General features: G+C 46.4%; 1 protein-coding gene across 1 annotated transcript in view; it reads left to right on the top strand.

Moving 5' to 3' along the window:
* The window catches only part of KCNK10 (potassium two pore domain channel subfamily K member 10), a 71,660-nt gene extending 46,229 nt beyond the window's left edge, over positions 1–25,431 (top strand). The window contains exons 5-7 of the mRNA XM_030319740.2: positions 16,885–17,071; positions 22,802–22,944; positions 24,811–25,431. Coding sequence (XP_030175600.2) covers positions 16,885–17,071; positions 22,802–22,944; positions 24,811–25,431 — 951 coding nt within the window. The remainder of the gene's footprint in view (positions 1–16,884; positions 17,072–22,801; positions 22,945–24,810) is intronic.
* Positions 25,432–25,820: the final 389 nt, after the last annotated feature.

Raw genomic sequence — 25,820 nt, 5'->3', positions numbered from 1 at the left:
AGTGCCCTCCTTAATCCCCATCACCTATCTCACCCATCCCCCACCCGCCTCCCCTCTGGTCACCATTAGTTTGTTCCCTATAGTTGAGTGTGATTCTTGGTTTGTCTCTATTTTTTTTTCCTTTGCTCATTTGTTTTGTTTCTTAAATTCCACCTATGAATGAAGTCACATGGTATTTGCCTTTCTCCGACTGAATTATTTCACTTAGCCTAATACCCATGTTGTTACAAATGGCAAGATTTCATTCTTTTTTCCTGCTCGAATAGTATTCCATTGCATAAATATTTATCAATGGACACTTGGGCTGCTTCCATAATTTGGCTCTTGTAAATAATTCTGCAATAAACCATAGGTGTGAACATATCTCTTGATTTAGTGGTTTTGTATTTTTTGTGGAAATGCCCAGTAGTGTGATTACTTGATCATAGGGTAGTTCTATTTTTAAATGTTGAGGAACCTCCCTACTATTTTCCACCGTAGCTGCACCAGTTTGCATCCCCACCAACAGTGCAAGAGGGTTCCCGTTTTTCCACATCCTCACCAACACTTGTTGTTTCTTGTGTTTTTGACTTAAGCCATTCTGACAGATGTGAGGTGATATCTTATTGTAGTTTCGATTTGCATTTCCCTGATGGTAAGTGATCATGAGAATCTTTTCATGTGTCTGTTGGCCATATGGATGTCTTCTTTGGAGAAATGGCTCTTAATGTGTTCTGCCTATTTTTATACTGGATTATTTGTTTTTTGGGGTGTTGAGTTGTACAAGTTCTTTATTTTGGACACAAACCCTTTATCAGATATGTCATTTGCAAATATCTTCTCCCATTCAGTAGGTGGCCTTTTAGCTTTGTTGATGGTTTCCTTCACTGTGCAGAAGCTTTTTATTTTGATGTAGTCCCAATAGTTGAATTTTGCTTTTATTTCCCTTGCCTCAGGAGACGCATCTAGAAAAATGTTGCTATGACTGATGTCAGAGAAATTACTGCCTGTGCTGTCTTCTAGGACTTTTGTGGTTTCAAGTCTCACATTTAGGTCTTTAGTCCATTTTGAATTTATTTTTGTGTGTGGTGTAAGAAAGTGGTCCAGTTTTATTCTTTTGTGTGTTGGTGCCCAGTTTTCCCAGAGCCATTTATTGAAGAGACTTTTGCCATTGGATATTCTTGCCTCCTTTGCTGAAGATTAATTGACCATCTACCTATGGGTTTATTTCTGTGGTTTTTTTTTTTATTCTCTTCTGTTGACCTATGTCTATTTTATGCCCATTTTCTTTATTTGAAAAATAGTAGCTATCTCTTTTGACACTTAGTTGATGCATGAGAACCTGCCTGATACATAATCAGCACTCAGTAAATGCTGTTACAATAAGCACACCATTAGCTACGGGAGCCCAGAGGAGGGACTTGTGGATCCTAGATTGTATATTTGACATGGCACACATCTTCAGTGGCGCACCTGTCTTATGTTGCATAATGATGGGTTGTTCTTTTTAAGTGAAGCCTAAGGGCCTTGAATATAGAGCTTCTGTGCCTTTCTTTTCCTGTACCCCTGCCATACCTGCTCTGTGCTAAGCACTTTGGAGGCGTAAATACTGCAGTAAATACTTGTTGATTGTGAACTGATCGGAGCTGAGGGAGAAATGAACACAATTCCTTTCCACGCACCCAAAGGGTGCAGGAAAACACACTCCCCGGCAAACCTGAATGAAGAAGAGACACTTGCTGATGCTGCCGTTGGTCCCACCCCTCTTGGGAGTGGGGTGTGGGGGTGCGAGGGCTGGAGAAGTGTAGGGAGCAGCCGTAACAGGGAACCTGATGGGCAGGATGGCTTGGGTCTCAGACAAAGCTCGTCGTCAATCATTGTCCTACAAGGAAAAGCTGCCGTGGCCATGACTCAGAGAGGGAAGAATATGGAAGTTCTGAGTGTGCCCCTGCCATTCTGTCTGAGCAAGGGGGGAGGTTGTGCTCTGTCTACATCCTTGGCTGCACTTAACGGGCTGCAACTGTTTACGCAGATGTGTCCATGATGTGCCATCACAGACACAGATTCTAGTAAAAGCAAAGTCAAAGAATGGAAAAGATTTTAGCCGCATGCTGATTGCCTCTCAGCTTGTGTGTGCTCTCACTTGATCGTGAACACCAGGACCAGTTCCTGTTTCCCTGAAGCACCAGAATGTGCCTACACTTTCTTCCCGCATGATACCTGCCCCCCAAATATCAAAAGGGACCCTTGAAAGATGGGCTTTGCCGTACTCACATCCTGTCTCCTCATGTTCAGATCCTACATGTTTCTCGCTGTGGCTTCATGTAGATAGAGCAATGTCCCCTCTGTCGGTTGTTTCCGTTCCTTGGCAGAAGTGAATTTGACCGTAAGCATCAACAGTCTTTGTGTGTGAGCCTGGGGAACGTTTGCAAGGGCTCGTTATTGTTATTAATGATTAATGATGAAATTAATGTTAAATTATTATTATTAATATCTGGCTGTCTACCTATCACCCACCCCCTCTTCCTGCTGAGGAAGCACAAACACATGTGTTGGGCACCTTGTATCAGTCAGTGCACGGGACTTTCCCTTCTAATTTAATGCGGTTTTACAGTTCAGTTTAGACGATTAGCAACAGGGATATATAGCATGCAGCTAAAAAAAGGAATTTATATATGATTTTAAGGATAGAGGACAGAGAGCTGCTGTGTGATTTTTTAAAAAAAAATGAATTTCACCGAGCACTGTAGCAGGATTGTCACCAAGGCTAACAAGAAAGCAAATATCCACATTTAAAATAAAATGCAGGCATATAAATGCCATATGGTGCTCTCGCAATGTTATTACCCCTTTCTTTGGCTTGCATCATTTTTCTGACATCGCCGTTTGCTTCTTGCCTCTGCTGCTTTTTTAAAAAAAGTTTCACTTGCCCTTAGCCCTTTGGTTCTGTATTTCTATGAGGTATATTTCTCTTCTCCCTTTCTTTGGAGGCTTGTCAGCCTTTTCTCCAGGGAAGAGGAGGAAAGAGGACCTGTCCAGATGGCCCTATAAACATGTGACACCTGCTTCTGGGAGCTTCTCTAGCGGGAGTTTGAGGGTTGAGGAGATTGCCCCCTGCCTGAAAAATGGGCACATTGCTTCCCATCTCTTTTCTCCTTTTTAAAGATGATCACATGCCTTTTTTAATAATATCTCTAGGGGCGCCTGGGTGGCGCAGTCGGTTAAGCGTCCGACTTCAGCCAGGTCATGATCTCGCGGTCCGTGAGTTCGAGCCCCGCGTCAGGCTCTGGGCTGATGGCTCAGCCTGGAGCCTGTTTCCTATTCCGTGTCTCCCTCTCTCTCTGCCCCTCCCCCGTTCATGCTCTGTCTCTCTCTCTCCCCCCAAAAAATAAATAAACGTTGAAAAAAAAAATAATATCTCTAGAAACGTCTTGAATCCAAATTCTTCTCTCATCATTAGGGAAACAACAACACAGATGAACTCACTAACCATACCTTGTGAAAAATTCATATCAAAATTTAAAAAAAATTGTTTTTTTTTTTGTTTTTTTTTTTTTTTTTACAATTAACATTCTTCCTTGGAGTGGGATCCTTGATGGTTGCGTTTGGGGGACGTATCTCTGCGTCCACAGGGGAAATTCATAGGGGCTGTGTCTACACTGAATGTGCCATGGTCTCCTGTTCAGATTTTTGCATGGGATATTTATGGTGCTTTGGACAGGGCCTGTCATCCCCCAGCTCTGAGGGGAAATGTCAGGTCTTCAGGGAGGTTTTCCTGACTCCAAAAGGAGGTCAGCGCCCCCTACTCCCGTAACACCTTGCACACCCCCAGGATGGCATTCATCTGTCTGAACTGGAGTTACGTGCTTCATGGCTGACGTCCCCATCAGCCTGAGAGCTCTGTGAGGCCCAGTCTCTAGCCCAGGGCCAGAACCTGGAACCCGGAGAGCACTGAATCCATGCCTGATGAATGAATAAGTGAATGAATGAGCATTAGCCTGCATTTTGATATGGAAAATGACCTTGAAACCAAAAATAGTGTTGTATACTAATAAATGGCAATGGAGGAAAAAAACCCACCCTGGTCTTCACCTATGAAGTGCAAATATTTTGGTTAAGGGGGGGGTCCAGGAGGGGGGCTGTCCTCTGATCATGCTTATTGCACACTGCACACGGTATTTATGTGCTAGGGGCTTTTGTTTCATTAGGCAATACCTGTAACCATAATTCTCCAGACTTTGCAAGGCAGCCTTGAACACAATATACAGTTTACTTTTATCCAGTCGTTCTCAACCCTGTAATACCCAACACCATCTTTTGGAGCAAATACTCATTAGTGCCCACTTACCACATTGAAATAAATCTCCTAGATTGTGCAACTCATCTACACATATAATTTGGAAAATTTCAATAGTATTTTCTAGCTACAGTATAAAGGAGAGATAAAAGGTAGATCATTTACAGTAGAATAATATGCTTCAGTAATAGGCATTTGGGCATGAAACCCTAGGAGACCCACCGAAGCAGCGAGACCCTCGCGTCTGTGTATGGAACGCGGTAGTTCCAAACGTGGGTCAGTTCAGGTGTGTCCCCCAAGTGACTAAGATGCTACAAGGGATGTCCCCCCAGTGATGTGCTTTTCAAAAATGGAGAACAGTCCTTGGCAGTGTTCCAACTAGTCAAGATTCAACCTTCTTGCAATTTACATTGATTGGAGTCACATTCTTGTAAAGTTCAGCCTATATTGAAACTATGCAAAAAAATTGTGTGTGTGTGTGTGTGTGTGTGTGTGTGTGTGTGTGTGTCTACACGTAAAAGGGAGTTGAGTTCTCAGCTCAGGTAATTATAAACATGAATTTTTCTCCATGGGATAGTCAAAACTCACAGTAAGTTTGGGATTCTTGTCTGGTTGGTGACACTAACTCTTGTACATTCTTGGCCCCTCCCGCTGCATGCCCGGAGTGCCCCTGTGATCGTGACAACCACAAACACCCTCCCAAATTTACCAGTCACCTCTTAGGGGGTTACAGTCTGAATGGGGTTGTTAAAAAAAACACACCAAACTTCCAGGGAGCCCGTGTGTAGCTTCGGGAACACACACATATGATTTCTATTCTTGTGGGAAAGGCTATGTTCAAAAGCCAAGACTCTGTCCTTCGTGCAGTTCCTGTGCTATTAATATTCAATTCCATTCCACAAACCTGTCCTGTGTGCCTGCGTATATGGCCATCGCCTGTGCCCCTCTGTAGTGGATACTCTTACTAGTGTTCTACGTTACAAAATCCTGACAGTTTATCTGTTCCTGGATGAACAGTTTTCTTTTATGTCCTTTGTAGGTTGGTTTACCTTAAATGATTGCTCCCCTGTTTTCCCTAGGTGCTAAAAAAGAGGGAGCAAGTGTAGAGAAACACATCGCACATTTGATACAAAATGGGGGAGACACACATGTGGGTAGACAGCAATGCAGGATGAGTGGGTCCAGCGACAGGGGAAAATGCAAAGAACAGAGACAGCCAGAGGGAGGAGAGGTAACTCTAGCCAGAGGGCAGAGGGCTTCCTGCAGGAGGCAATGGTGGATTTGTGTTTCGAGGAGCATCAGGAGTTTGACAAGCATAAAAAGGGGAAGAGGAAGAATATCCCAGCAGACAGAACAGCCTTTAAAAAGCACAGACGCAAAGTGGCACATGGGTGGCTCAGTCAGTTGAGCATCTGACTTGGGCTCAGGTCATGATCTCATGCTTCATGAGTTCGAGCCCCACATTGGGCTCACTGCTGTCAGCACGGAGCCGGCTCCGAATCCTCTGTCCCCGCCCCCATCTCTCTCTGCCCCTCCCCTGCTCACGCTCTCTCTCAAAAACAAATAAACATTAAAAGAGGGCACAGAAGCATGAAGCGGGATTCTGTCTCTTTAGAGGGTAAGCTGCAAAAATGACTGGAATTACAGGCAAGACGGAGAGGGACAGCAGATGCTTGCCAACAGTGGGGCTCCCGGCACTTCTGCCCAGGAAGGGGGGGTGACACATTCTGCGGGAAGAGGAGGTGGCAGGGCAGCAGGCAGGATGCAATTACCGCCTTGGAGCAAGGCCACGTCCTCACGGCTGCCGCCGCCACTGTAGGCACGTGACCCTGGGATTCCGAAGGCTCAGACAAGGCCCATCTCTGTTCTTTACTGTGGGGAGTATGGACTCCGCCTTCTTTCTTCCAGTTTTCCCTCCAGGGCACGGCCATCATGTCTGTCCCAAAAGCAAGAAAGACCAACTGCATCCTTACGGATACTTGTGCTGTTTCTCAAGGGAGCCATGCAGCATTCAGGAGGAGTCCACGTTGCCTCTCTCCCTTTTCTCTTCCTTACCCCTCCCTCTCCCAGTCCCCCACCCCCTCCTTTTCCTTCATTACAAAGCTGACAAAGAGAACTTGGCCATCGTAGAGGCTTCGGAAAACAGTACACAAAAGAAAGTAAAATCGTGCGAAAGCCCCTCGTCCAAGGAGATCTGTCGTCAACACGTTGATAATTGTGCTTCTGAATCGTCTCTCTTTGCATCTTTTGCCCAAATGCCGGGCACTGCACTGGCATGTCGATCCCCTTCCCACTGACGCTTGCAGGGGCTGTCACTCATGTGTCCCCGTGTCTGTCCTAGCTGCAGCCTGTGTCTTCCCCAGAGACCCGTCTCTGGGTCTCCATGCTCTGCTCTAACACTGCTCTTGGCATGCTGCTGGTCCCCTCCTGCAGGGCTGGCCTGTGGGAGGAGTCAGATACTGCCCTCTCTCTAACTCTCCGTCCCGGGAATGGTTGCAGCCCTTCCCACCGCACAGCTGAAACCCGCTGTAATTTCTAACGAGACTTTTCTGTAGATATAGGAACATCGGAAATATTGTCATGCCACGTCAGGTTGTAGTTCAGGCTGATCTTGGACTTCAGAGGTGTATGCCTGTCCCGGGGACCACATGGGGCCGCGTCCCTGACCTGCCTGCAAGTGGCTAAAGCCAGCTTACCCTGACCTCCTGGAGAGGCCGTTGCAGGCAGGCAGCTTAGCTGACTCGGGAGAAACCAACTTTGGATAATTTAAGGAGAAAAGAAAACAAAAAAATGAAAGGATATCTGATAGCTACCGAATCCCTGGGATGGATAGAGACCCAGACTTGGGAGGTACCCAGCCAAGAGCAGTCACCCAAATCATGCCACGGAAGTGGTTCCGGAAGAAGCCACTGTCGTTTCTGGCTGGCATAGGTAGCATCTTGCCGTGCTGACCCCATTGATTCTGGGCCGTAGGTGCCGCTGCTAGAACCACCCCGTGACTGCCCCGAAAATGGGATAGAATATCTTCACTGTGGCCACCGGCCCCAGGATGGCACCCACATGGTCCCTGCTTCTTTGTAGAACTGACGGTGTGTCCACTGCTCCCTGCCACCTCCCTGCCCCCATGGAAGCTTCCATCTAGTGCTGTCCGGCTCCCCTTGACTGGGGGCAAAGTTGTCTCTCCATGCCTCTGCCCTGTGTAGTGTCCATGTCCCTCAATCTCTGTTCAGGAGACTTCGGGGGAGCCAAGAGTCTTGCGCGGCAGGCTGGGCACAGGTGCTGAGGTAGTTGCGTCCACACTAGAGGAGGGCTCTGCATCTAACCCCTTCCTCTCTGCCCCTGGTCCCTCAGACTGTAGGTTCTGCTAACCCCGCTTAGGAGACCCTGGGAAGTGTAGTCCCTTCCCACCCTTCTTCCCTTTCCAGGCCGAGTGGCCATTCTGCCTTCTCTCTGTCTTTGACCCTAGCCCGATCTTATCTATTCCGTGGGAGAGAAAAAAAGTGGTTTGGAGGCGCCTGGGTTAAGCGTCTGACTCTTAATTTCAGCTCAGGTCGTGATCTCACAGCTTGTGAGTTCGAGCCCCACATTGGGCTCTGCACCGACCGTGTGGAGCCTGCTTGGGATTCTCTCTCTCTCCCCCTCGTTCTTCTTTCTGACCCTACCCTACTTGCTCTCTCTCTCAAAATAAATAAACTTAAAATTTTTTTAAAAAAATAAAAAAAAAGTGGTTCTGCAGACATGCCTCTGGGAATCTTTGCTCCTCACTTAGGAATAGCTTTTGGGATACCAGAGAGAGGAAAACACACAGAAAACCATAGAAAAGATACTCCAAGGCCAAGTCTGTCACATCTGTCTCACTAGTGTCTGGTTCAGAGTCTGACTTTTGTCTCCGTGGTCGGGGAAGCCTGGGCTACATGCTTGTGTCTTTGCAGGGGGGAGGCTGGGAGAGCGAGTACTTGGCATTCTATAGCTTCTGTCCTGGAAGGAGCATTGTTCTGTTTTGCTCATCAGTGAAGTGAGCTCAGTAGGTGCACGATAAATATTTATTGAATGAAAGGGGAGAAAGTATTGAATTCAACTTCATTCACAGCTTGGAAAATATTCTGCAAAAGAAAATTTGTTCAATCTGGATGTTTCTATCAAGTTGTCTCAATGCAGGATTTCCCAGTTTAGGATTTATTTCTTAAAAAAATTTTTTTTTAATGTTTATTTAGTTTTGAGAGAGAGTGATAAAGAGAGCGCAAGCAGGGGGTGGGCAGAGAGAGAGAGAGAGAGAGAGAGAGAGATAGAACCTGAAGCAGGCTCCAGGCTCTGAGATGTCAGCACAGAGCCTGATGCAGGGCTTGAACTCACAAACCATGAGATCAGGACCTGAGCCGAAGTCAGACACTTAACCGACTGAGCCACCTAGGTACCCCAGGATTTTTTTCTTTTTCCTTCCTTCCTTCCTTCCTTCCCTTCTTTCTTTTCTTTTCTTTTCTTTTCTTTTCTTTTCTTTTCTTTTCTTTTCTTTTCTTTTCTTTTCTTTCTTCTTTCTTTCTTTCTTTCTTTCTTTCTTTCTTTCTTTCTGTGAAGCCATGTTTCATTCTTTCTTAAGCTCCTCTGTTTCCAGTCTAACTAGAAAGTGCATGCATATTTCTTTCTGTCTTCTTTCCATTTTCTTTCTATTTCCCAGCAATTCTCTGCAAACCTGTCTGGGCAGACTTCTTGTACCTCCAGGAAAATTCTAGGCCCTCAAACCATTGTTTCATTTCTGCTTTCTATACTCCAAATCTTTTCCTCAAACGTGCTCCTCCTTTTCATAGACTTATTGTTTTCTTGCTTCTCATTGCCTTTTTCTCTTCTAGTTGCCACATCTTTGCCCCATATAATTTCTTAAGGCCTATTTCATTATTCTCTATAGTTTTATGATTGTGAGCATCCCTGTGTGCTTTCATTAAAAAGTCTTTCTCTAGAAAGAAGGAAAGAAAGGGTGTAACTCTTGGGGAGGGGATTGCTTACCACATCCCCAATAACACCCAGGGATCTTCACGGGTGTTGACTCAACAACACCCACGTGGATTTTAAAGGCATTGACCTAACTCTGGCTGATCTTGGGGCTTTCTTCAGGTCTTCTAGTGGGTGAGATAAATATTAAGCCACAGAAAAATGCATGCTTCTTTGCCACTTACCTTGATTCCTGGGCCTGTAGACAGGCACTCTGGGCAGCCCACCAGAGGCTCACAAGTGTCTGCCCTCTGGGTTATTCATACCTGCAAATGGAGGGAGGGGGGCATGTGAAGGCTTTCTTCTCTCCCTCACTTCCTGAGTACACTTGGATGCTGGTTCCAGGCAACAGTGACCTGGCTCTGAGATGGCCAGGAAGGATGAGGAAGAGTCAAGGGCTCCTGGATAATCCACTGTGACCCTTTTACTTTACTCAATGTGTTATGTGGCTGCATTGTGACCATTGTTCCCCAGCTCCATCCCCTGGCCTGTCTCATCCCTGTGCGGGGGTCCCTGTTCCTCCAGAAAGCCCCTATGGGGCCTGGCTTTGCTTAATGACTTCCCCAGTTCCTCATCTCCTTCTAGGACAGGCCCCTCAGTAGGAGGTCCATTGTAATCACTTTCTTTCTGCTTTCATTACCTGTGCTCCTCCTTGGTGGGGGCCATAGTCTAAACAAGGGAACTCGCCTTCCATTGAGGAGAAATTGCCCCAGTGGACACAGTCTGACCTCTTTCTCCCCTTCATTGTGTAATAATTATTGAGCTATCACTAACATAAAAAGCCATGGTACCAGAAGGCTTGCAGGGAGGAGACCATGGTACCAGAAGGACTGCAGGGAGGAGAATTGAGATGATGGGGGTCCTTGAAGGAGCCAAATAAATAGTGTCCCCTCCTTCCCACCCAAGGTATGAACTGATTGAGAAGTAAGACAAAGGAGATGATGCACTAAAGCACAGTATTACTATATTTTCTCAACACTGGAGAATATGGCTTGTATCTGTAGAAAAATGGGGTTCTTAATAACAGTGCCAGAATTAGACAGGAGATCACAAGGCCACTTTTTGAGGGCACTTTGTTCCCAAAAGGAAAGGAGAGGAAGAGGCAGAGTGCTCAATTCCTGGGTCAGAGTAAGGCTGGAGACATGCCATGTGTATCGTAGCAGGGGGAGCCCCCTGCTCGAGAAAGAAGCATTGGGGTGGGATCTTGTTGCCCTGGCTGTTGTGGACTGCTTGACCTTGAATGGTTGTTAGCCAGGGGAGGAGAAGAGTGAGGCGGCTTCAGGTGTCTGTAGCATTGTTATTGCAGTATTATTATCATATGCTCGTACATATAACGGTGGGAGGGCATTTTGGGGTGGAGGCTGTGTTGTTCACTGTGCTGCTGAAGTCTGGGTAAAGTAACTTTAGACTTTGGATAGGTGAGCAGCTAGGTGGGCATTGATCAAGGTTGCCAGGGGTTATTCTGTAGAGGTGGCTCATCAGGAGGGGGGTCCATCCTCCTCTGCTTTCCATGGGCTTGCTTTCCAAACCTCAGCTGAAGAGCAGAACCATTCTTCAGCCAAGGTTACATGTGGGAGTTTCCTCCATCGGTGTGATTGCCTGTGTGCTGTTCCAATCCTGAGGGTACGGTTTCTGAATTCTTAACTAACAGAGATCCAAGGGTTATCCATCACCGTTGGCACGCTTTTGTATTCCACATTACCAGAGCTACAAGAATATTTCTGTCTTCTCTCCTACGTGGTATTTTTAATCAGTGGGATGTCATTAGGTACTATACTTTGCCTTCAACACCTGCACCAGGGCAGGACACCATGGACAGCGCCACAAAGACTGCTCTCAGCCAAAGACTTGGTGGTTCCCACCCCGCCTTGCGCACTAGACTTTGTGTGCATGAGGAAGGAACTTTTCTCTCTTTTCAGACTGCTGTGTCCCTTGCAACCAGAACAGCCTGTGGCATATGAAAGGTCCTTAAAAATTATGTGCTGAATGAATTAACTGGCTGTATTCTGAGTGCAAGCTCTTGTGTTCCAATTGAGTATTATCTCCAAATGTTAAACACCACTGAATTGTAGAGCAGAAGACTTTAAAAGATTTTAATTAAAGTGTTCCTGGAGTAGAACAGCTGAGAATGTTTATTATTTGTGGATTTTAATTTTTCTACATTCCAGGTGCACCTATATTGGCATTTCAGTGATAAAAACAATTTAATTATATATACCAAAAGCTTTTTAAAAAACTTTGCATGGTGATACCAGGAAAGCACTGAACTTGCCAATAATCTATTAGATGCTGCAGTGTGGCTCAGAGTCAGGTGCTAGATGAAACTTTTGTGTGTGTGTGAATTCAGCTATTGAGCTGAATATAAGCAAAATACATTTGTGTATTCAGCCTTTGAGTAGGACATTCTCCATAGGCTCCATGAAGATTTTGCTACATGATTCTCACTAACGTGTGTTTATAGTATCTCTGCCATGGAGATCATAGGCAAATGCTGTTTATAAGCTCTCCTCAAAGTTTATAGAATTGCTGATACTACATGGTTATTCATTATAATGTTGAAACTATTTGTTAGAACTTTGTGGAAAAAGAAATCTTTGTGGAAAAACATAATAATATCAGAAAATAAAGTCAGTTCTTTTGAAAGGCAGTTCCTATTATCTTTCCATTTTGAGAAATTATTCTCAGTTGAATTGTATTACCATGGTGATGTGTTTGCATTTCAACAAAACCAAACCAGACTGTAAAGTAGAGCTCTGCATGTCTAGCTCCTGTCCTAGGACTTTCATTGCAGTATCCTTATTATTAAATAAAATCTCCTATGTTCCGGCTAAAAGTCACAACAAAGAAGCAATTTCCTCGGCCAGACACAACAATCTGGATTGCTGATCTCAGAATTCGAAGAAATCACATAAAAGTGAAAAGGAGAACAGGCATTAGAGAGGTAAAAGTCAAATAAAGGACTCACCCACAAATGAATAGAAATATACTTGTTCTCTAAAATAAGACTGCAGAAGTAAGCCAACACAGGAAGGGCGTTTTGCTTAATGAGAGTTGGACGTGTGGCTTGATCCCCTGAGGTCTGAAACAAGTAAACCCTTTCAGGATTGTCAGCACATACCTCCCTGTCTCAAAGGAGAGCTCTTAGAGCTGGCTCTCCTGCTCTCTGTTTGTGAAGTTTGTTTTACTCTTTGGAATAATTGCACACGTAATTCTGACAACTAAATGCAAAGTCTACAGGAGGTAGGTTTTGAGTTCTTCGAAAATTCCTGCAGTTCGTGCCAATGGGAGGCAGGAAATCGTTTCGCATAATGCTATTTGCATAAGAAGGAAAGAACACATCATTTATTCTAATCAACAAAGTGTGAAAACAAGATCTGGACAGATGTGCACAACCATCCTATCACTCCTGCCCAAATATTGCATCAGTCCATCTTGTCCCAGATCACAATTTTGTCCGCCCAAGAACACATTAGCTCAGTCAGATCTGGGTTCTCACAAAGCTTTTTGCTAGCTGCTGGGCTTACTGGTAAATAAGCAGTGTGGTTTTGCTTAGCAACCCCTCCGTGGAAACACAGCACGCTTTGTAAGCGGTGGGGAGGTGGGGAGGCGGCTGGCTCGGGAAGCAAGGTATGTGCCTCTCAGGGTCTCTGCAGCTGGTCTCTGACATCGCAAACATTATCTTCAATCCTTAGTCTCGCAAGGCTGATGAAGAACTAGGGGGAAATTAATTGGAAGGCAAATATAAAGTGTTCAAGATTGTGAGCTGAGACTGTCTGAGAACTCAACCCAGAGTCAACACAGAAGAACCAAGAGAGAATGAGGACCTTTTTTCTCATTAAAAATGAGGTAATTATAGGAGATAATGTATCCAGGAAGCCCACAATGACTTCCTGAAGCTAAACAAAGATTATCTTAAGCCAGACATGAGGGAACATTCCTCAGTAGCTAAGGGCAGCATTAAATCTGGGACTGTCCACATCTAAGAAAAGATTTGAACTTGTACACCAAGATAATCATTAACAGTCACTGAGCACTTAGCAGGCAGTGTGATCAGCTTTTGCACACTCATTTAATTTTCCAAACAATCCTGTGAGGTGGGTTCTTTTACGTCCATTTTATAAAGGAAGAAACTGATGTGTAGAAAGATTGACAAACTTGCTTGAGGTCACCCAGGTATATAGCAGAGGGGATGGGAGGTGTGCCAGGCAGTCTGCTCTTAGACCCCGAGTTCCTATCCACCATTTTACAAGTGGTAGGGTGCAGTTACAGGGCTAATGGGGATTCAAAGTCCAAAGATCACTGGATGAGGTGTAAGGTAGTTTGTGGTTCCATCTTGAAAGCTGTGAAGCGTCCAATTAAGGCAACTGTTTTGTTTCATTTTAATGTCTGGAGGGCAGCAAAAGCATGGATATCCAGAATAACATATATTGCTAAAACCTTACGTCCACACCTTGTCCTTTTTTAAAAAAGGTTTTTTAACGTTTTTACTTTTGAGAGAGACAGAGACAGAATGCGAGTGGGTTAGGGGCAGAGAGAGAGGGAGACACAGAATGTGAAGCAGGTTCCAGCCTCTGAGCTGTCAGCACAGAGCCTGATGTGGGGCTCGAACTCCCCAACTGTGAGATCATGACCTGAGCCAAAGCTGGGACGCTTAACCGACTGAGCCACCCAGTCGCCTCCACACCTCTTTCTAAAGTGAAGTATGGGTAGACAGCTTTTCATACACACGCATGCGAGACACTTGACTTCTTATGTCCCTAAAATACCCCAATGATTGACTTCTCCACGCATTCACTGAGCATCACTGTAGGATGTCTGGAAGCAGCAGCCCAGGAACACACGTGCTGGCTTGGGCAGTGAGCAGTGGTGAAATGTTTACCTTGCTGATAAACTCTCCAACAGATAATACATTTAAGACACCACTATTTAGCCTTTGTTACATACCTCCCTCTTTGCCACGAAACGAATCCTGTCCTGTGCCATCGTCCCTTCTGCCCACCTCTGAGAGCTGGGGAATGTCCCCCAGCTTTCACATACTTGCAGTCCTCCTTTGCCAACCTCAGCCTCATGTGGGTCGCAGTTGTGTCCCCACCCTAATTTATGACCTCACAAGTGTCTCACAAACATTTAGTTCACTTTACTTTTATTATGCGTTTGTGGAGGACAATTTATGGTGTGTGTGTGTGTGGGGGAATGGTGTGTCCATTGCCAGCAATTAGATGAATTTAATGATTGATGGCGAAATCTCCTTTCGGGCTTTGGATTTTTATATATATCTATAAACAAAACTAGGCCAGTGATACATAAGTTCCTGGATTCTCAGAGGGACTCAACTGCCCTCACCCAGTCCTGCTATCATATCCAGTCTGGAAATTTATGAAATGGGGAAGACATTCCCGTGGTTCTCAAGTGATTTATCTGGTCACAATACTTCCGTGCAAAAATACTTGGAATTTTCATTTGCAGTTTCAACAATATCAGTAAATTATCACTTTTTTTTTTCCAGATGGCTTTTCTGAGGAGATGAGGAGGGGACCATGTAAGAGCATGGATCAAATAATTTTTCCCTGTTCCCACTTTATATACTGAGTGCCCTCTTGGGAGTTAGAGCATATGACTACTTTTCATAAGGAAGGATTGTATTTCTTTGGGTCTTCTTGTGTGTTTTTAGGGAATATACTGATCCCAGAACGGGGGTGGAAATCGTGCTGACTTAGATTTGTGCCAAAATATGTTCTCCACTGTAACTGCTCTTACTGACTGCCCTGTGTCCTCCATTTTGCCGCGTTGAGCATACCTGGGACTGGGACCCCAGTCAGGTGGGGCTGAATGTTTCTGAGGCATGATTAGAGCGGACAGCAGCCTTTCCTCCTTTCAGCTTCCTCATCCCTGAAAATTTCCAGTGAACAAGCAACACCATCCTTTCTCCCTCAATTGGGGAGGAGGGGATGGAAGGAGGGGAAACCTAGTCATCTTCTTGACTGGCATTTCCATGGTTGACCCAAGTGGCTCATCTTAGAAGACACAATTGACTCTCTCTGTCCTGGGAAGATGTCACAGAGGTGTCACTGCTTATTACTGAAGGTTAGGAATTCCCAGACAGATCGCATAGTAACACTTTTTTATTCTCAGTCTTCCTTTCTAGAAGGGAAGCAGGATGGCCTGTTCTTCATGGGGGTTAGTCTGGTTGATTTTGTTATGAGGGGGTAGGTTGGAGGGGCGGGGCGGGGGGGACTCTGGCAACTTTGTTCGAGCTGGGAAATTGTTGAGTAACTTGAAGTCTGGTTCCATCAGTAGGCACTGGACTGGGAGTTAATCACATCAGAAGTCTAATCTTGGCTTTGCCTCTAATTAGCAAAATCATTTTATGCTGGTCCTTCAACCCCTCCTGGCTTCTGGTTTTGCATCTATAAAATGAGGTGTATGAATGCAAAGGTCTCTCTGGGCTCTGAGGTTCTCTGCCTTCTAATTCACCAGAAGGCAATGAATAGGAAACAGAACACATGGTAAGGATTTCCTAGATCCAGTGCCCCACATGTGGTGTATTTTTGCAGAACATCAATCTAGGTGGTGTAGAAAGGCCCATTCATTCTGGTATTACATGGTTTTGGTTGGGTTATAGTGCTAGGGCCCCCTGATGACAATTGACATGCCAGTCCTGGGAGCTTTGAGAAGACCTTAAAGATTATTTAGTCCAGAGGCAATGCCAGTGTTGTCTTGAGTGCATTCAAGGGGAATACCAATGATGCTTCCAGTCTACCTCTGGACTCCGTTGGCACTGTTTCTTTGAGTGACGTCAGTCTAATACCCAATCTAAATGCTCTCACCTCCTGCTGGCTCCTTGAGAAGCTGATCTGAAATGAAGCTCCTGTCATTTTCGACAGTGACCCCATCATTCTGGCTTAGACTTTTGTCCGTCTTTGGTGGATAATACAGCCTAAACACGCCATAGCGCTAGCTCAAACACATGTGTTTTGAAAGAAAAGTATGTTATAAATGTACCACTTCAGCAGGGAAGGAGGGTGAAGAAGCTGGAGTCTGTCTCAAATGAGTATGGGGGTGGCTGTGTTTTCCTTGTCCTCTGAACATTTTAGTCTGTCTCAGGCCAGCTGTTTTTGTTTTTGTTTTTTTCCCCAACACGTTCCCTTTGATACAAGGGAAACTCGGTGCCAAGTCCATCACTGCCACTGTGGAAAGAGCTCCAAACCTGTGCCCTCCTAAAGGAGGGTCGATAATACGTGAGAAATGGCAGCAACCCCTTCTGGGGAATAATTATATTCGCACTAGTGAGGAAGTTAGAATCAGCATTTGGAACCACTTGAAGGACATTCAAGGCATGACCTAAGCAGGGTTTCTTGACCCACGGTCCATGGTTTCTTGACCCGGGGTCCATGAACAGCCTTCCTGGGGTCCAAGAGCCACCTATAGAGCAACCGAAAACTTCTGTCCGTGCATTTTTCTAGGAGAGGGTCCACAGCCTTCCTTCCTCCGGTTCTCCCAAAGTTGCCCATGACTGAAGAAAGGTGAAAAGCCACTGACATAATACATTTTTTTCTGTGCCTCTCTGTCCTCTGAATCCAGGGTGATAAAGCTGACCTATCTTTCTGCTTTGCTGTTCCCAGAAAAAGCAAGTGAGCCAGACCAAGATCCGGGTCATCTCAACCATCCTGTTCATCTTGGCCGGCTGTATTGTATTTGTGACGATCCCTGCTGTCATTTTCAAATATATCGAGGGGTGGACAGCCTTGGAGTCCATTTACTTTGTGGTGGTCACTCTCACCACAGTAGGCTTTGGTGATTTTGTGGCAGGTAAGCTCCCTGGGCATCCCAGTCACCAGGGCCCCCAGCGGGGAGAATATTCTGTTGACAGTGCTTTTTACAACCACCAGGGGGCGCCTGGGTGGCTCATTGGTTAAGTGTCTGACTTCCGGCTCAGGTCTCCCGCTCACAGTTGGGGAGTTTGAGCCCCGTGCCTGGCTCTGTGCTGATAGTGCAGAGCCTGGTGCCCGCTTCAAGATCTGTATCTGCCTCTCTCTCTGCCCCCCCCCCCCCCCCCCCCCCCCACTCAAAAACAAACACTAAAAAAATTTTTTTAACCACCAGAAAAAACGTTATGGGAGAAGCAAATGGAAACATCTCAATGTCACTGCTGCTGTGCATGGACTCATTTCAAGCCCGTGGTCCCATGTAATATAAAAAGCCGCAGATTCTGGTGTGAAAAGAAAGCCGGCCCCTTCCTCCCCAGGATGTTCATTGCCCTTACCATCATATGAATTATGCATGAGTGAAATGAATTTCTCATTGAATGTTAGACTTATGATTTGCATTAAAGCTCCTTGAATGAATTGATAAAGACTGTATTAGCAAGTGGCAAATAAGGAACTTCGGGGAGATTAGCATAGAGTTTAGCCTGCAGCCATCTGTGGGTTAGGCTTCCTGATGCTGCCCAGGGGAGGGCCGTGGTCCCCACAAAAGTTATCCTGGGCACAAAATTTAGGACTCAGCTGACTAGTAGAAGCCGAGACCCGTCCCAAGGGAGTAAAATTTAACGGATTCTGCATGAATGTATATTTTAGAAGCAATAGCCTTCATTGTGAAAGTCAATGCCAATGAACTATGTTTATAGAAGCAAAAGAAAACCACCATCAATTTCATCCGGGGACAGGGAGTTTGAAAAGGAAATGAGATCTGGCTTCTTACATGTATGGCTTTCCCAGAGTGTGGTAGGAAGGCAAAGAGAGAGAAACAGGCCATCCTTCTGTGTCCTAACAGATAATTCTAGGGGGTCGGGCAATGGATCGTTGCCTACTCCAAGAAGTGAACGCTTTGATTAAACAACTCTGTCCTAGGCTCAACATGTTTGAGTGGTGTGTGTGTGTGTGTGTGTGTGTGTGTGTGTGTGTGTGTGTGTTATTCACCAGTTCCCGGTTAGGCAGCTGCATAGACATTTGCACGCTGAGATCATGGGCCTCCCATGCTTTATTTGACACATGATCCTGGCAGCACCTTGGTTTCCTCACAGAGTATGGTGCTCGCCAGGATGACAGGGATCTGGGAATCCGGAAAGCAGGACATTCTGGAGGGGATACTGAAGTCTTTTCAAAAGGTGCCTGGGTGCCTCCACATTCATTCCAGGCTACTAGGGGTCTTCTAGCTGTTACAGCAGGGCAGATGAAGACCGCAGTCCAGTTTGTAAAAAATAGCAGTTTTTATATTTTTTTCTTCCTTTTTATTGCCTAAGGACAAAGCATTGCAAAGTCAAAGTGATTAAAAACTTTACAAACTTACAAAAGCCGGGGGTCTGGGTCCCCACCAGTCTTTCCTTATGCACAGTCACTGTGCGTCTCCTCGCCTTGGGTCAGGAGTCACTTCATGCCATCCGAGCAGAGGCCTGAAGCTCCGGAGAGAAACCACAGGGAACCCGTTGGGACGATTTCACAAACTTCTGTAAGTTCCCCCAGGGCATGGCTCGCACTGGTCTGTGCTTCCAGGTGCGCTCGGTGTTAGTCCTGGGCTGTCTGCTGGACTGTCTGTTATAGGACACCTGTGACGAACCTTCTCTCTAAACACCTGCTCGACTCAGCCTGTTAATCTGCTAATCTGGGGCACAAATAACAGAGCCTTGGAATATAAAATTTAAAAATTTATTTACTTAGTGATCAGCAAAGTTTTAATTTGAATTTAGGTTATCCGTTTATTTGTTTGAAGTTTATTTTGAGAGAGAGAGAGAGAGAGAGAGGGAGGGAGAGAGAGAGAGAACCCCAAGCAGGCTCTGCACTGTCAGTGAGGAGCCCGACGAGGGGCTTGAACTCATGAACTGTGAGATTATGACCTGAGCAGAAATCAGGAGTCAGACTTGGAGCCATTCAGGCAACCCCCAGGTTATCTGTTTACATATAATTAATTATACAATGCAAGAAAATGCAGGGAAGCCTGACATTAAAAAAGATGACATTTGACAATAACGTAATTGAATATCTTACATTTTATTGTTATAAATTGTGATCTTATAAAACCAAAACTATTATAATCTATTCACATTAGAGTCAATGTATAAATACCTACTATCTACTTTTGTTAATATTATTGAATCAAGGCTTTCATGTTAATTGAAAGGTGAATATGAATCTGTAAAGTAATATGAATTCCATTTTACAAAACCACTGATTGACCGAAAAATAAAAAAGAAAATGAAATAAATGAGCCCCAGATTTAACGCACATGAATGTTCTCGGTTGGCCGGTGTGATGGGACTTTATTTAGAGCCTTGCTGCTTCAGTAAAAATGTCAGAAAGAGGTAGCTTTGATTTATTTAGATCCTAGATGAATACAGTTGGCCAACCTAAATGATTTTGCATATGTTGGTTCTAAGTAAAAAAGTTAAAGATAACCCAGGAAAGAAAATGTGTGACTTGTTTAACATTATGATGTGTATATGGGTCCCTGCTCTTCATCGTGGATGGGAGAGAAGAAAGGTCATGCATGTTCTTTACCTTCTAACCCACAGTGACCGCCCTTATTAGGGAACACTGCCCAGCTGGTGTCTTTCCTCCCCTGAAGGAAGGGGAGGGAGGGGAGGAGCAAGGACAAAATGAGAGGGGCCTCTGGTGCTTCAAGGGGTCCTGCCACTGATTTTGATTTATTATTTCTTCTTATTACCCCCCATGGATTGAGAGCACTTAGCACATACCGGCACTTGACTTTATCTTTACTTACCTCGCAAGGGCATGACCCCCACAGTCACAGGCCTGGCGCTGGTTTAATTCCCTTGTTTACTGTTGATTACAAAGCCTTATTTCTTTTGTTCTGAGGTCTCCACGGACAGGGTGTCTCTTATAATTAACAGTGCTGACTGCGAGCGGACCAGGCCTTCCTAAATTTGGGTTTCCAGAACTTCTGTAGATTGTGGTCCAAAGATGCATGCCTTTAAGGCATGAAATTTGTCACAAGCTTAGCAACAGGGAACGAGGCCCGACCATTTCAAAAAGGTGCATCAGCAAGAGTTGATAGTTGCTCTGAGTCAGCATCACTTCTAGAAATATAATCGGAACGTTGGTCATCATGCAGGATTAAATGCTGGCTTATTTTTATAGCCGACTTCCTTTGGGACAGCCTAACAACTTCGGAGCATTTCGAAACCCTCAATGGGAGCGCACACACGGAGCTCTGAATTCCAGACAAGCGGTTGAGAAAGGAATCCACCAAAGGGTGCCTTTTGTGTTGTTTGCTAGCGCACCCTAGTGGCAGTCTTTGGCGGGCGGTGGTGATTTGCTGAGGTCAATATTTACCGTCGGCAAGCCCCTCCTCCCCCCGCCCCAGGCGCTGAGGACCGAGCTGCACGGTTCTCCCGCCCAGCGCGGAAATGAACCTCAGTAACCACTTACTGTTGCAGGAACCCTAGAGAAAGCTATGGGGGGGGGGGGGAGCGTTGCCTAAAAGGAAAAAAAAACAAAAAACAAAAAAAAACAAAGGCAGCTGAACCAGACCGAAGTGTGGTTGCCCCAGAGCCCGTTAGCGATGTTTGGAATTCTCATGTTAAGAAATGGCAGTGGCTGTGGAGATCTTGAGGCCTTGTGGGCTGCCCTGCACCCTGGGTTCGGTCCCACTGACAGGAGCCACAGGCCACAGGGCCTGCCCACGTGCCTTTGGGAGGTATTACTGAGACCATAAGAGCTCAGACTGGATTCCGTGGGGCTCGATGAGGTTGCAACCACCACTCAGTGGGAAAGACTAGTAATCACTCCTCGTGTAACACCTTAATGACCCATACATTGCTAATGTTCAGTTGCCTTAGAAATGGCCGCCTGGGGGCTCCCGGGCGGCTCAGTCGGCTAAGCGTCCGACTTCAGCTCAGATCATGATCTCTCAGTTTGTGAGTTCGAGCCCCCGCATCGGGCTCTGTGCTGACAGCTCGGAGCCTGGAGCCTGCTTCAGACCCTGTGCCTCCCTCTCTCTCTGCCCCTCCCCTGCTCACACTCTGTCTCTCTCTCTTCCTTAAAAATAAATATTAAGGAAAAAAAAAAATTTAGAAATGGCCGCCTGCCTGCCTCACTGGGCAACAATGTGTCACAGGGTGAGAGGCAGGCTGATAGCAGCCATGTCATGGAACTTCTTCACTTCTTCAGGAGACAGCGCTGAGGTTGGAGCCTATTTTACACGGCTACTTTTGGTAGGGCCTGTAGGAGGGTGAGAAGAAACAGGCTAATTATTTGCAATAAATGACTGGTCCTTTCAACGGAACAGCCGGTCAATGCCATCAGGCAGCTGGCCGATTTGGTTTGATAGATTTCTACCATAATCCCTACATATAAAATAAAGGGATTGGACTCGCTGGCCTTTTAGCTCGAGCACGGTGATTCTAATTACTCAGACTGATTGACCTTTTGGATTAGCATCGTGTAAACACCATCCCTCAGTTAGTGTGAAATCACTACTGCGAGGATCAAAGTCTCAAGGATGCCATTAAGTCTAATTTTACTTCCTCACATCCACTCTGCTCTTAGTAAATGCGTGTGTTAAGGGGGAAATGGTTCCAAGCCATTTGGGATGATTGATCCTTCATTTTTATTACATTAAAAATTTTTTTTAAGTGTTTATCTATTGTTGAGAGAGAGACAGAGTGTGAGCAGGGGAGGGGCAGAGAGAGAGGGAGACACAGGATCCGAAGCACGTTCCAGGCTCCGAGCTGTCAGCACAGAGCCCTATGCGGGGCTGAAACTCATGAACCGCAAGATCATGACCTGAGCCGAAGTCGGACGCTTAACCCACTGAGCCACCCGGGCGTCCCTATTTTTATTACATTTAAAGGAGTTTATGAAAAAAAACTGATGGCTGGGCCTGAGCTGTTGTCCGTCTCGCTCATGTCTTTCATTGTCAAACCAAGGTTGAGAAGAAGTGGACCAAACTGGCCACTGACACGTTTCTGTTGTTGTTTATTTATTTTGAGAGACAGAGTGTGTGCACATGAACAGGCGAGGGATAGAGAGAGAGGGAGAGAGAGAATCCAGGCAGGCGGCAGGCTGTCAGTGTGGAGCCCAATGCAGGCTCCATCTCACAGACTGTGAGACCATGACCTGAGCTGAAACCAAGAGTCCGACGCTTAGCCAACTGAGCCACCCAGGTGTCCCTGAAAAGTTTTTGTTATGGGTGTTACTGTTAATGGTCAAGAATCAAAGAAAGTTGGGGCGCCTGGGTGGCTCAGTCAGTTGAGTGTCTGATTCTTCATTTTGGCTCAGGTCATGTTTCCAGAGTGGTGGGATTGAGCCCTCTCAGTCTCTCTCTCCGCTCTCTGCCCTGCTCACACACGTGCTCTCTCTCCCTCTAAAATATATGTGTATGAAAGGAAATTAAGCCACAGGCCAGGCTCCTTTAGGGAAGGGACAAATCTTTTCCTTGCCTGTCACCTCTTGTATACAGCAGGCCTAACAGCTGCGTGTCAGATGGTGACGGGAAGACATCTCTGCCATGTGGACCAGAATATGTTTGTTCTATAAGACCATATGCTAGGCCCTGGTTAAAATAACGTTTGGTTGTTTTCAGGGGGAAACGCTGGGATCAATTACCGGGAGTGGTATAAGCCCCTAGTGTGGTTTTGGATCCTTGTTGGCCTTGCCTACTTTGCAGCCGTCCTCAGTATGATCGGAGATTGGCTACGGGTTCTATCCAAAAAGACAAAAGAAGAGGTAGGACTCCTTCCAAATTCTATGAACGTTCCTGAGATCAGATTAGCTCATGTCAAGAATTACCTGTCTCTCTTCTATGGGCACAAGGGCTTCTTAAATAAACGGAGGGCCCCTGTGGCTTCCTCTTTTTGAAGCATTCCCTAAAAGCCAAGGTCAACGGAATAGCAGTTATTTCTGGATCCCTTTTCGGCAGGTGAGAACATCTGGTGACTCACCGGGCCAGAGATCCGGGAAAGACTAGTAAACGATGACTGCTTTTTAAAAAATGAAAAGGGAAAAAGAAAAAAAAAAAACCAAACAGCGATTGTCAGCAGGGGTAGGCTGTAGCTGAGGCTGGTGTGCAGACTGGAGGGAGAGGTTTAGAACGTTTTTAAAAAGCTTGAGAAAGATGGCCTGTCCTTCAGGTCTTGGGGTCTATATGGAAATGCAATAAAATACTATGAATCCTTCTTGGTTCCCTGAGACTGAAGTCCTTCAATAGTGGCCAGCCATGAGGAAGCAAACACAAGGGGTCCCTTTCACCATCATCCCCTCTCGGTTATCAGATCTATAGAAACAGACATACCCATGTGTCCAAGACACGCAGCCTTTACTCCCTCATGTAAATGTGCATGAAAACAAAGGCAAGAAAAGACATAAGAGGAGAAGGTAGATTCTGTGGTTAAAAACAATGTCCATGCAGTTCTTCTAGGAAGAGGGGAAAAGATAAAGGCAGGCAAGAGAAGAAGAAAGGAGCTAAAGAATGGAAGGGAGATAAGAAAGAAAGAAAAAGAGGAACAGCTTCTTTAAGGGCACCTGCTCACTTCCTAGAAGACAGACATTCTATACAGAAGGCCCCAGGAGAAAGTTACTGTGTGGGAATATTTCCTTTCCCATATCATTCCCCGGCCCAAGTGTTAAATTTTCCTGCCTTGCATAAACACTGTCAGTGTAGTCTTCAGTCCGATCCCCCAGAGAGCTAACTGACCTGCTGAAAATGAGCCATAGTGAAAGTAACCACATCAATACTGACTTTCCTAAATGCAAAAATGCAAACTTCTGAGTTAGTTGCTCATCCGTATAGAAAGACATGGGACTACTAGTCTCGGTGCTGCTGAATGAGAGCTGAGAAATTTGGTATTGATCCTCCTGCGAAAACTTCACTCTGGAGGAAGAACGTTCTGTGGGCTTTTGCAGAACATGACCAGGAAAGTTTGGTCACCAGGTGCTCTGGAGGGTCTTCTTAAACCAGAGTAAGCTCGACAGCACACGACCGTGTGGCCCAGATACAGGGTGAGCGACGGTCCCCAGGTTGTCCAGGACTGCAGAACACAGGACTCTGTGTTTTACAACCGGGACAGTCCTAGTCTAACTGGGACAGGTGGATCACCCTTCCCAGACAGGAGCACTGGGGAACAGAGAAGGGCCAAGGACCCCCTGAACATCTATCTGCTTTGCACCCCCTGGTGCTTTCCTCCTGGGAATGTCTCTCTCTGTCTCACATAACGCCAAGAGCTCCGTGAGCTAGACATGATTACCCCACTTATGTTGGAGGGATGAGGCCATACAACTAACAAAGGGGTGGGTGCGTAACAGGAACCCAAGCCTGTCTACCTCCCAACACTGATATCTCCCGCAGAGAGCTCTGCCTCCCGTTCAGTCACCGCCTCCACATCTCAGGCTCCTGCCGGAGGCTTCTCTAGCAAGTGTAACTCCCTGATCCCCCCCTCCCTCCCCCTGGGCCTGTGCTCCCCCATCTCCCGGCCTCCCTTGAGCCAGCCTTCCCATCAGGACATCCAAGGGCTGTGGGCGCTGGGGGCGGGTGGGGGCTCGAGGCAGGCGGAGAGAGGACTTTCTCATCCTGTCGCCTTTCTGTCTCCCGGCCAGGTCGGTGAAATCAAGGCCCACGCGGCCGAGTGGAAGGCCAACGTGACGGCCGAGTTCCGGGAGACACGGCGGCGGCTCAGCGTGGAAATCCACGACAAGCTGCAGCGGGCGGCCACCATCCGCAGCATGGAGCGCCGGCGCCTGGGCCTGGACCAGAGGGCCCACTCGCTGGACATGTTGTCCCCCGAGAAGCGCTCCGTCTTCGCCGCCCTGGACACGGGCCGCTTCAAGGCCTCATCCCAGGAGAGCATCAACAACCGGCCCAACAACCTGCGCCTGAAGGGGTCGGAGCAGCTCAACAAACACGGGCAGGGCGCCTCGGAAGACAACATCATCAACAAGTTCGGGTCCACCTCCAAGCTCACCAAGAGGAAAAACAAGGACCTCAAAAAGACCTTGCCCGAGGACGTCCACAAAATCTACAAGACCTTCCGGAATTACTCCCTGGACGAAGAGAAGAAGGAGGAGGAGACGGAGAAGATGTGCAACTCGGACCACTCCAGCACGGCCATGCTGACTGAGTGCATCCAGCAGCAGGCCGGGATGGAGAACGGGCTGGTCCCCACGGACACCAGAGACCAGGAACTCGAGAACAACGCATTACTTGAAGAGAGAAACTAAATGCTGAGGACCTTGGACTTGACCAAGCGTCGTGTTTTTTATATTCACCCTGAGACACGTGCCTTAAACAGACTTCTTGTTAGTCCGAAATTACATAGCATCGAAGAATATATTTCACTGTGCCATAAACGACTGAGATGAGAAAGATCGCTCTGCCAAAAGGAGTCAAAGAACAAGGACTGCACTTCTGGCGGCGGCCGCAGGACACTGGGGGAGTGTTCGCACACGCAGGAGGTCGTGGCCGCAAATGTTAAGGGCGTGTCTGGGACGGTGCTTGCACCCCCGTGTGGTGCCACCCCGGCCCCAGCATGTAGAAAAGGGCAGCTATTCCTTAGACCAGCCTTCTGAAAGGAACAGATGTGTCTCCTAAGTGGAGTCTCATTTTCCGA

This window comes from Lynx canadensis, chromosome B3 (assembly GCF_007474595.2).
Source record: "Lynx canadensis isolate LIC74 chromosome B3, mLynCan4.pri.v2, whole genome shotgun sequence".
Taxonomy (NCBI): Eukaryota; Metazoa; Chordata; class Mammalia; order Carnivora; family Felidae; genus Lynx; species Lynx canadensis.
This window is presented reverse-complemented; position numbering and strand designations above follow the sequence as displayed.